The sequence below is a fragment of the Cyclopterus lumpus genome, chromosome 10 (assembly GCF_009769545.1).
Source record: "Cyclopterus lumpus isolate fCycLum1 chromosome 10, fCycLum1.pri, whole genome shotgun sequence".
Classification (NCBI taxonomy): Eukaryota; Metazoa; Chordata; class Actinopteri; order Perciformes; family Cyclopteridae; genus Cyclopterus; species Cyclopterus lumpus.
In genome coordinates, this window is record NC_046975.1 from 19,574,763 (window position 1) to 19,586,379 (window position 11,617).

General features: G+C 43.4%; 1 protein-coding gene across 10 annotated transcripts in view; it reads right to left on the minus strand.

Annotated features, from left to right (window-relative positions):
• fam13b (family with sequence similarity 13 member B) overlaps window positions 1-11,617 on the minus strand; it is a 64,034-nt gene continuing 52,417 nt past the window's right edge. For 3 of the 10 annotated variants that reach the window (XM_034543795.1, XM_034543798.1, XM_034543794.1), the window contains 13 exons: window positions 11,529-11,586; window positions 11,149-11,278; window positions 10,698-10,769; window positions 9,552-9,828; window positions 9,246-9,387; window positions 8,873-8,954; window positions 7,976-8,161; window positions 6,960-7,174; window positions 6,470-6,553; window positions 6,242-6,343; window positions 5,568-5,974; window positions 4,544-4,645; window positions 1-4,221 (listed from right to left, as the gene is read on the minus strand). In XM_034543795.1, coding sequence (XP_034399686.1) covers window positions 4,098-4,221; window positions 4,544-4,645; window positions 5,568-5,974; window positions 6,242-6,343; window positions 6,470-6,553; window positions 6,960-7,174; window positions 7,976-8,161; window positions 8,873-8,954; window positions 9,246-9,387; window positions 9,552-9,828; window positions 10,698-10,769; window positions 11,149-11,278; window positions 11,529-11,586 — 1,981 coding nt within the window. In that variant the 3' untranslated portion in view covers window positions 1-4,097. The remainder of the gene's footprint in view (window positions 4,222-4,543; window positions 4,646-5,567; window positions 5,975-6,241; window positions 6,344-6,469; window positions 6,554-6,959; window positions 7,175-7,975; window positions 8,162-8,872; window positions 8,955-9,245; window positions 9,388-9,551; window positions 9,829-10,697; window positions 10,770-11,148; window positions 11,279-11,528; window positions 11,587-11,617) is intronic. The other 7 variants (XM_034543801.1, XM_034543800.1, XM_034543796.1 and 4 more) reach the window with 6 other exon arrangements.

Genomic DNA, 11,617 nt, shown 5'->3' on the forward strand with positions numbered 1-11,617 from the left:
TTCACAAAGTAAGAAAACATTTATAGATACATACACACATACAATATATCGATGTGATAAAACACATTACCTGTAAATGACCTGCAGGATGCAAGAAACCTCTCTGGTCAAAAGGGAATTTACAGCCAAATTCAATATCAAAGATGTCACAAAATCTTATTTCTAACTGCATCTAAGATAGCATCTTTAAGTGACTTTGTCCTTTTTAAAATTTGTAAGATTTAAAGAGGGAAAAAAAAAACAGAGACATTACAGACTTTACAGTAAAATATCTCATCCTGTCTGTTCATGACCAAAATAATAATAATAATTTGTTCAACAGACATCTTCGACTGAAACCTGTGCTGTGAATTCCAGGTGTGTGAAACAACCATGCATGTCAGATGGGCACGAGATGAAACGGACTGTCCACCCACGGAGACGACATACATTACGGTTTACAACGTTTACCACTCAGTTGCAGGCACAACGTAAAACAAAAAGTGTGTTTTAAAGAAACTGAGGCGTCAAACAAATCCACCTATTTAAAAAAAAAAAAAAAAAAAAGCTACAAATTCAAAGAAAAGCCCTTCAGAGATTGATGATGAATTGTTTGCACTTTTGAAAAAAAAATTTTAATGATAAATACTAAAATGTTTTCAGATACGACACGTCTGGCTGGCTTTATCGATCCCTATTCACCTTTTTAAAATGTTATTCTTATTTTGGTTTTTCAGCAGCGCCAACATGAACATTATGCTAACAACAGTGGTAAAAGCACTTTAATTGTGACCGTGTGTGTCAGGCTGAAAACAAAACGGAAAAATAGTATTGTACCTCAATTATTCACACAGAGTCAATCCCGCACATTTACCCCCCGATGACCCGATACTGTAAAACCTCCACGCAAAACTTTTATTATTGCTGCTTCTTCATGGCACAAATGATATAAACAATACATCATGTTATTCATACTATTATGTTCTCTTTTGCCATGCAAGCTCACTACAGTACTGCTTCTATATTAGCTTATATTACACAGAGCGACAAAAATAAATCAGGTTCATGTTTGATTAGCCACACAGTGCCGGACTAACGTCTACAGCTGGTTTTACAGTTTGTGAGTAGATACAAAAGGATTATTATTGTCATTATCACACAAAATGATGGTTATGATAGTTATAGCAATATTTATAGTAATAAAAAATAAAAAAAACACACATTCTCAGGGCATCACAAATATATTGAACCAAAGGGGGCCAAACATAATGTTTGAAATAATTTAAACAATTCTGACATTCATTCCTTCGGGTATTTTTTTAATTTTCTATGTACACTATATATTTATATTTGTATAGAAGTAGTGCTTAATTTTTTAGAAATAAATGAAAACACACAAAAAAAGGGCTGCATTCTGTGAATGCTGTGCAAATAACATCTTTTTACATGGACCCCCCCACGAACGCCGCCGCGCCCTCCCTCGTGTTCTCCTCACGCACTCACAAAAAGATCAACAACCCTTCGACTCATTCGCAACTTTGATTTCAAACCATCACACCTGACTGCAGTCAACTGTGATTCTGACAGGGAAATGTACATCGATTCAGGAAAGAAAAGCACTACTTTGTCTTATTGGCCTTGAACGAGAGGTTCTGATAATAGAACTCCACCTGTCGACACGTTGGACTGACTTGCCAGCTGAAGCTTTAAGTTCAGCGATGGTTGGAAATATCAAATCCCACTACGACATCGCGTGGGACGAGGAGGACGCACTCGTTGGCGTGCGCGTAACCTCCGACCTCCTCACCTGCCCTCATTTCACCTGCCAGCAGGAAATGAAACCGCGCCGGAACTGAGACGCCGCTCCTCCTCAGCGTTGTGGACGTCGAGCCAACGTGCTCATCGGACCCTCAGCACTTACTCAACAGTTGGTTGGTTGGGGGGGGGGGGGGCAAAGGATCAGTTAACAGACCACAGAGATTGCTCTGTGTTTAGAATCAGTGCTGGCAGTGTTGGCACCTCATCGATACAATACAAGCAAACATCAAAGGACCACCAGAGATAAATTAGTTACTCAGTAACAGTCTTAGTGATATTCAGGAAACTCTCCGCCGGGCTGCGACGATACCAAACATGGTCAGACTACCACTTCCTGTAGCCAACATGCCTTTGGTTTCAAAGAAACTGCAGCAACGTGGACCAGATACTGGCTCCTCTCCATAGCATTTATTACCCATAATCCCTCAGGACCCGCTGCACCTCCAGGCAGCAAACTGAACAAGTGAAGAGACGAGTGAGAGGAAAAAGTACACCATTCCTTAAGATTTCTGCAACAATTATATTCACCTACATCCTAAAAATCTCCTAATCTTGAGCACAACAGTTTCCTATGAGCATCTTCAGTCAAATGGTGCCTTTAAGTGCCATCGGAAATGTCAAAATCACGTTTATCCTCAAAACTCAAGACGTTTGGAGCTTAAGACGACTAAAAAGTAGTGTTTTCACCCGAGAAGCTCATGGGAAACGAAGTTCAACGTGACCAACCGTGTGTGTACATCTTATTTGACAAATATTGCCAAAATAGACAAAAAGAAAAAAAAGAAACCCGGAAAAAAAATGCTGAACTATCGAAAACAAATGAAAAGGACAATCAGATTTTCACAAACAGCTCCAAGGTCACACGGAGTGAATACATTTCCATTCCTCCATTTTTTTTTCTTGAAATCTTTTTTCATTCAAGCGAAAACGAGGACAACAGTGTCTCACAAACATGTATGCATACAACTCTTTTTTTTTTCTTCTTCTTTTTTTTAACAAAATAACACCACAAACCTGTTTTCGAAACTTTATGAATGAATCTTAAAATCAGTCAGAAGGTGTGAAGCACGGATGTTGAATGAAAATTTGACTGACGGAATAAAATAACCGATCGCCGCGAGGCGTCTCGTGTGAAGAGCGGATAAAATGCCAGTCCTCGAGCTGTCCAATAAGATTCCTCAGCATGAAGGAGAAAAGAAAAACGTGAAGAACAATGTTCGATCAAAGAAAAAGTCATGAAAATTTAAAAAAAAAGTCATGAATGCGTTTGTTTTTTTCTCAGAAGACGAGAAGACGAGTGCAAAGTCTTGAGTCGCGTTGGTGATGAAGACAAACAGTGATGGTGATTCCTTCTTCTCCGTATTTCTAAACTGCGGCCATGTTTTCTTCCATGAAATGCCGTCGGGGCAGCAGAGGACCAGCTGAAGCTGACGGGAGTGACTTTAAGTTAACGGGCGGTGCTGCATTCATGTTATGGGAAGATAGTTGCAAACAAACGTGCCTCTAACGTCACCTTTTAAAAGTGGTCAAGCAAACTCAAAGAGTTTTAGCAAAGATGTTCACATTACTGAATTCTGAAATGACCAACGAAGAAAATATGTATAGTCGCATATAAATAATCATATATTAATCAAATAAATGTAATGATTTTGTGATCAAAATGCTTAAAATCTGATCAAAGATCCGTCAACGCACGTCGCTCACGCTCTTCAGAAAAAAAAAAAAAAAAAAAAAAAAAACAAAGAGCAGTTGAGTCTTTTTTTTTTAGCACATTTGTCTTTACTTTTTCGCCATAAAGATTTGAAAAATTAGACCAATAAAGTATTTAAACTACACTAGATAGATTTCTTTACTGGTCAGAAAGACATCCCTCGTCCCTCTGGAGGATTATCGGCGCCATTTGAAAGGTTTCTACGGCATTGGGAAGAAACTCGGACCCAAGAACCAGAACTTTGGTTGCTTTAGTTAAAATGCAGGTTAAATCCATCAAAAGGTTACTGGAACTGCTCCTGTAACTACGAGCAATATTTACATAGAAGTCCATTTAAGACACATACTGTAACTGAACCGGCACTCCGATGACGTTTTCCTCCATGACATAAATGCAGCACAGCAAATGGAGGTCGTGACGTCTGAGTCTCCGCCTCCTGGCAAGTCATGTGATGCGTTTGTTTAACTCCTCCCTCCCTCCCCCCGGCCAGGTGGGATGAGGTCTGACAGACTGATGGACATCCTGGACGGGTCCTTGCAGCAGTGACGAGAGGCTGATGTGTGCGGTGACAGCTGGTGTCTGAGGAGGTCTAGATGGATTTGGAGGAATCCTGTTTGCTGATGAGGACCTCCAGCAGCCGGAGTTTGGCCTTGATCCTCTTGTACTCCCTGTACTCCTCCAGCATCGGCACCCGGTCCTCCTTCTGCACATTTCTGCAGCAGGGAAGGGAGACAGAGGAGAATAAGTCTTCCAAACGACACATTCTTACTTATATCTGGATAACATCGCTAACAAGAGAGTTACTTTACTGTACTGACTGATGGGTGTCTGTATACATTTACACACATTCCTGGTTAGCAACACTGCATTTCAGTCAACTTTCTAGGTTAAATAACGGTTAAAAGATGGAGACGGGCCATCCTACATGTATCTGCATGTGTACCCACCACAATTAAGTTTTCAGGAGACGAATAACATTGAAATCATGATGCAGACGGTCTGGATTATGTTTTTGTGAGAACGTGAGTGACCTACCTTCCATTATGCTGATAAAAATCTTCCTCAAACTCTCGGATGGTCTTCCTCATCTTCTTCTTCTCTGCTCTGGCCTTCCACAGCTGTTCCAGCAGCTCTGGCCTGGAGGACGATGGGATGCATGAGAACGTAGTTTCACATGTTGTCATGATGTCCAAACCGCAGTTAAAGTTAAATCCCAGAGAGAATGTAGTCTTGGCAGACGTGAGTTTTCTTTTAAATCACGCTCTCATTTCTACACTGACTGAGGCACGAAAATACCTAAATGTGTGGGAGTAATTACTAGACCCATAAATCCAGAGAGAGAAGTAGGGCAGGAAGTGAGCTGTGAGGGATCAGCTGTCAGTATCATGTCCAGGTAAGAGATCTGGATGTAAAAACCTGAGCTGATAAAGAAGATTAGAGGTTGTGTGTGTGTGTGTGTGTGTGTGTGTGTGTGTGTGTGTGTGTGTGTGTGTGTGTGTGTGTGTGTGTGTGTGTGTGTGAGAGAGCTATGAGCTCAGTTAACCAGATTACTCGGCAGATACAATCTGTTTTCTTTCTGTCTCACATCATTCCTGCTGCACAGTCAGCAAAGTAGGAGACGATCAAAGCTTTTAATAATGAAAGGTTGATAAATAATTAATATACTTAATATAACATTAATATACAACTTTTACAAAATTGCCCGAGCCTTACAGTCCATCATTGTATAAACAGATCCTGATATTTTATTTGTCTTAGTGTTTTCATAATGATCTGACACACATACATGAACATATCACTCACCCTGGAAATATATAAGGCATTTTTATACTATATACCTATTTGTGATGTAATATATTATAATTAATCATGACCTTCTCTTGGACAGACAGACGCAGATTTATGCAGCGACCGAGTTTTAGTTTCTAAAATGTAAGAAAGTGAAAGTGAAAGCCTGGAAGATGAAAATATATTGTATGCATTTCCTGCTTGTGTGTGTGTGTGTGTGTGTGTGTGTGTGTGTGTGTGTGTGTGTGTGTGTGTGTGTGTGTGTTCTTACATGGACGAGGCGTTGGAGCTGGACAGCCGCAGGTCAAGCGCCAGCTTCCCCGACCCCTCCTCCATCTTGGCTCTCATTGGACAATCGCTCTGCCTGTCAGGTTGGTTCTGGCTCCTCATCGATCCTTCAGACGAGGTCACGAGGTCGACGGCCATGATGACCTCAGAGCTCTGCATCTCCCCCCCGCTGCTCTCTCCTTCCTCCTCCTCCTCGTCGTCCTCTTCTTCCTCCTCCTCCCGCTCCTCCTCCTCCCTGCTCTTGTTTTCTTCTTCTCCTTCTCCTTCTCTTTCCTTCCGCTCCTCCTCCTCCTGCTCCTCCTCCTCTTTGATCTCCTCCCAGAAATGAGCGGTTTCACCCTCGATGATTGGTTGGAGGGTCTGACTTCTTCTCTTACTGGAGGGGGACACCTGGGGGGGAGAGGGGAGGTTAATTAATGTGAGAAGTGTGTGTGTGTGTGTGTGTGTGTGTGTGTGTGTGTGTGTGTGTGTGTGTGCACACTCGTTTAATATGCAGTAAAGTAAGAATGACAATAACAAGAACGAGTGAGTTAGTATTGAGTACACCTAGCTGAGACTCATGCAGATGTATTACAGGACTGTTGTACTTCTATAACAAGCTATAATGGCTAACGGATGCTAACATAGTGTAATAGTTGTGGTGTTGTGTTTACGTGCCCGTACTGTGATAGGTGTGATGCTGACTCTGGTGAGCATCTGTTTAACCAATCTGTAACGATCGTAGAGAGGCTTCACCACCAGACGCTCCTCTCTGGTCACCTGGGGGAGAGAGGGAGAGAGGGAGAGGGAGAGAGAGAGAGAGAGGGAGAGAGAGAGAGAAACAGGTTATAACACGTTTAAATGTGTGTTTCAGCTTCAGAGGATTTAGGATGTGTGGTAACTTACGGGTCGACCATGCAGGCCCTCATAGTGCAGCAGGTTCTTCTGAAGGACCGTCTTCTCACAGGACAACTGCTCCTTGGTCATCTTCTAGAGGGACACACACAGTACATCGTGTAATAGTGTATCAGTAATAAACACGATGATCCAATAAAGTATCTGCCACGAGTCTTCATTTGTCTACCAATTTCACTCACACTTTTCTTATTTTGAAATGAGCTCCTATTGTCTGCCGACATGACAAGTATTTGCATTTTTCTAATTACTATTCTATGTTTTATCTTCTCCTTGAAGCAATACATGATTACTTAATGCCAGGCGAAATGGATCTCTTGTTTCTCCCAAAACCATCTCTTTCTATTCTCTAAAGCACTGGTCCTGTTTATGGATTTAGGGCAAAAAATACATTGTCATTATTTCAAATGGGGAATTGAAAAAAAAAAAAAACTGTGTCCTGATTCAGTCCCTGATAATAAATTAAATATCTGCTGCTCACCTTGATGTCATCAGGCCAGCCGTCCTCCTGCTTCTTCCCTTTGACCCTGTGCTGGATCAGCTCCAGTGTTTCTTCCCTGGTGGGGCCCTGGCCCTTCATCTCCCCTGCTGCATCGTGAGCGCCTTGGTCCAGCGTGGAGCCGAAGCTCTTGGGTAAGGTGTTGCTCCGAGGACGAGTCAGGGGGCCGAGCTCGCTCTCTGCACGGTGTTTGGCATCTGGGGAAGGAGGAACACAGCGATGAGGGAGGAGGAGAAAGAGAGATAAACAAACGGGGAGGAGATAGGAGAGGGTAGAGTACGGAGGAAGGAACCAGGACAAGAACAAGTCTATAGGCGGCACATGAAGCATTTTCACTGGATGATCGGACATGCAGGAAGGAGTCTGACAGACAGCTGCGGTGGTTAAAGTCAGCGAGTCACAGTATGAGGACACACACACACACACGCGCACACACACACACACACACACACACACACACACACACACACACACACACACACACACACACACACACACACACACACACACACACACACACACACACACACACACACACAGGCACACACAGGCACACTTTGCCTGAAGATTTGTCTAACAGCATCTGGCTGCACAAAAAACAAAAAATAAAGACGTTTGAGTCAGTCTGATGGTTATAGACAGACGTACGGCTGCCTGTTGAATCTTATCTCTAGAGATATGTATATATATATATATATATATATATATAGCAATGTAAGGTTTTTGAGTACATTAATAGTCAAATTAAACAAGAACAGATTTCTTAAATCTCCGTCAGCAAAAAGTCAACGCTACACATACTTATCAACACCCCGATTAAAACAAATAAAAGACGAAAATAAAAAAACTTCTCTTGCCTCGTTAAAATGTCTCGTCCCAACATGCGGTTTCAACAGGAAGTACACCAAAACAAAGAAGCAAGACGCTCTCACAATGCCGCCTCATTGTGACCGTCAGTAGTGTATGTAATGTCTACTTACTGAGGGGTTGGTACTTACTGAGGTGATACGGCCTAGAGCTCAGGCCTGAGTAGGGGTGGAGCGGGGGGGTGAGTGTGTGATGGGGGGGTGAGCAGATAGAGGACGAGGGGGGGGAAGGGGAGGAGGGAGCATGGTGGCGTCTGTATGAATGGAGCAAAGCCTGGTGCCTCAGCGTGCTTCTGGGTAAAAGGTGGTGCTGGCGTCCTGGTTGGCCGATCAGTCAGTCAATCAATCAATCAATCGGTCGGTTGGGCGATAGGAGGAGGAGGGAGGAAAGTGGAGAGCGGGTGCTCGCGTTATTGTTGTTTTTCAATTTTGATTTGAAACAGAGAGAGAGAGAGAGAGAGAAATGTTTCGGCCAATGCGTTCTCCGACAAGGAGAGCCGTCACCTCACATAGAGAGGGTGGACGAGTGTCATGGGGTTCGTTCAGTTTGGTGAAACGGTGCACAAGGGACTCGTCAAAGTTTGGAAAAGGAACACCAAGTTTATTCTAAAGGGCAAAAACTTGCAGCCTAAATTCAGATCATAGAGTTAAATTTTTTTCTAAAATTAAAGTTCCAAAGATGTTCACAAATATTATGCATCTGTTTATGTATAACTTAAAAGTCTCATCCATCGTTTCACCTCACCGAATTCACTGCAGATGTAATGAATGTGGGTTCACAAGGACGCACCAGCACACTGGAGGGTGGGAGCCACGCATGTGAGAGCCACGTCAACCCCCTGGCATGTGCGTGTCTGCATGTATGTGTTAGACCAGCATGCATGCAATGTTGTTACAAAGGTCAAAGGTTAGGAGTGGGGAGGGTCAAGCTGTCCAGCATGGAACAGGATGGCACGCAGACACTCTAACCCCGACACATACACACACACACACATTCACGTTCACAGGAAAAAGAGCTAGTTGTTCTACCTTTAATCTGTCTACGGATCTTTGTGAGGTCGGTCATCCATTTGAGGACTTTGGGGTTAGCTGCCTTGTCTCCGTGAGAGGGCTGCAGGGAGAAGAGGAGGGGAGAGAGTTAGTCACTGAAAAGGTCACAACAACAACTTAGGCACTGTTATATAAAAGAGACTTATTGACAGTCTTAAAAATGTATAAAGAGGAGGAGAGGGAAAGAAAGAGAGGAGGAGCAGGAGGATGAAGGTCGAAGGACTGAAATGTTGTGAATAGAGGGAGTACAAGTGCTTGACAGTGTTCGGATCGCTTCTTAGCACTTTAAAAACAATTGCTGAGTCATATATTCCTGCTCAATAATACAAACATCTGCATATTCTATTCGTACCTTGTAGTTCCTTTCCTTCTCAAATTGCTCTTCAAACTGCTTAATTTTCTTTTTCAGGTGCTGAAGTTTCTTGGTGAGTTGATGGGTCACCGAGTCGCCTCCTCTCATAGCCTCTTTGGAGCCAAACGATGCTCGCCGTGGCCTGGAGTGACAGAGGATACATTAAAATGGATGAAAGCAACACACAAATCCACACATTCCTGCTCTAACTTGCAATAAAATGACTGTAGGTGTGACTCCAGACTTTAAACACGCACAGAAACTAGTTAGTAGTGAGTAGAGCTGGATGTGCACGCCTCCTCGTACCTCTGTGCTTTGGTGGGGGAGGTGGCCTCCGGGTCTTGCTGCAGGAACCGCTGGGCACCGTGCGCTCCAAAGTCGAGAAAGCGTCGCGCCAGGAGGTGAGGGTGAGAGCGGGAAGAGGAGAGGGAGGCTTCCTGCCCTCCCTCCCCCACCTCCTCCTCCTCGCCATCCTCCTCCAGCAGCAGAGGAGGGAGAGTGACCATGCGGCCGGCCAGCGGGGAGAGCTGAGCCTCTCCGCTCTCGCTGTCGTCCTGCCAGGGTTTGAAGGCGGGGACGGGGTCTGGAGAGACGAGGACAGACACAAAGAGAGGAATCAGAGCAAGTTATCACACGTCAGAGAAGGAGGGCGAGAAAAGACAAATGTCATAATTAATGTAATACTAACTAAGTGTATAACACGTGAGGTACGTATCATTCAAACATCATTCAAGGTGATAACAAGACAGGGGTGAGAAACAGAGAGTGTCAGAGAGGAAAGGTGTCCCGGTCGATCCAGGGAACCTGTCGCAAAGCTTTAAGAGCAAAGATGAGATGGAAAAAAAAAAAAGAGACCACCGGCTTTGTTAGAAGAGTGTTTCGCATGCGAGGATCTATTCATGATCAGTATTCACACAAGCAAATTTAATATATTAATAAATCCAATCCAAACCAGCGAGCAACCACTCTAAAAAAAAAAAAATTAAGGGTGCTCTGATCAATCGGCCACCGATCATTATCGGACAATATTTATCCTGAGTAGTTTTACTAGTGGCCGATCAGAAGATGGCTTCTAATGTCTTCACTTGAGTCATGAGTGTTTCTGAAGCCCATTTTACACAGTCTGTTCAACGCAGGACTGTTAGGCTGCTGTTACCCCTCATCGCTTTTCTTTATAAAAAGGTACAAACATGGAATGGTTCCCTGCCGCTAAGCCAGCAAAGAGCCGTCTGTGTAAAAGGGAAAGCCAGAACGGTGGAATTTGAATACTACAATGTGAATAGTCAAATAAATAAATAAAAAAATGCTAAACGATCAAAAGAAGGCTTCAAATTGACCCTGTGACCGGCCATAAAAATCATGATCGAAGCACCCTTATATTAAAAAAATCAATGTGAAAGGATGAAAGGAAAGCCGGTAGGCTGGTGGATGGGTGGACATTAACCTACTCACCGTGGCCTTCTCTTTGCAGATGCATACATGAGAAGTCTATGGGAGGGAGGTGGAGATGGGAGGGGGGTGACACTGTTTGGATGGAAGGAGGACAAGAGGGGGGAAGGAGAAGAAGAAGAAGAAGAAGAAGAAGAAGAAGAAGAAGAAGAAGAAGAAGAAGAAGAAGAAGAAGAAGAAGAAGAAGAAGAAGAAGGAAGAAGAAGAAACAGCAGAGAGGAGGAGCTGTGAGGTCAATCATTCATAATAACTTCACTCTTGAAGTTTTACCTGAGTAAGACTCGATAATTAACAGAATTGTCGGTGACAACTCTGGGAAACAGGCTTTGCTTTGGATTCAGTGTTTTGTAGATCAAAAAAATAAATGAATCCCATTCAAATAGAGAAGCAGGGGAAGGATTGGTTTTACTGTGGAACTTTTACTGATCCAGTGACTGGACACTATTTCTCCTACCTTCCCATTGGCTGTCAGGGAAAAGTTGGAGGTGGGGGTTGTGGCCAGAGTTTGGTTGGCATGGCGACAGGTGGTTCCTGTTGGTCTTGCTGGTGTTGGCATTCTGATTGCAGCGGCATGCACCCAAATCCTGGAGGAGGAGAAAGAGAAAGAGAGAGAATAAAGACAAAATGTAGGGAATGAAAGGAAAAAGAAAACAAACATTCCAGATGAAGGTGAAAAAGTTAGGGAGGCGGAAAGATAACTTAATTAAAAGCGAACAAAGGAAGCACAGACACTGGAGCATAAACTTGACGTCCTATTTTGCCTCTGCTTGTAATTCAAATAAATGTAAAAGAAATCATTGTAGTGCCAGTAAACACACACACATCGCTACTTACACAGCTTAAGGTGTCGGTCTGAGTCTGCTCCATGTTGTCACAGGGTTGATCGTCCTGCCTGAAACCAGAGATAGGAAACATGAGATACA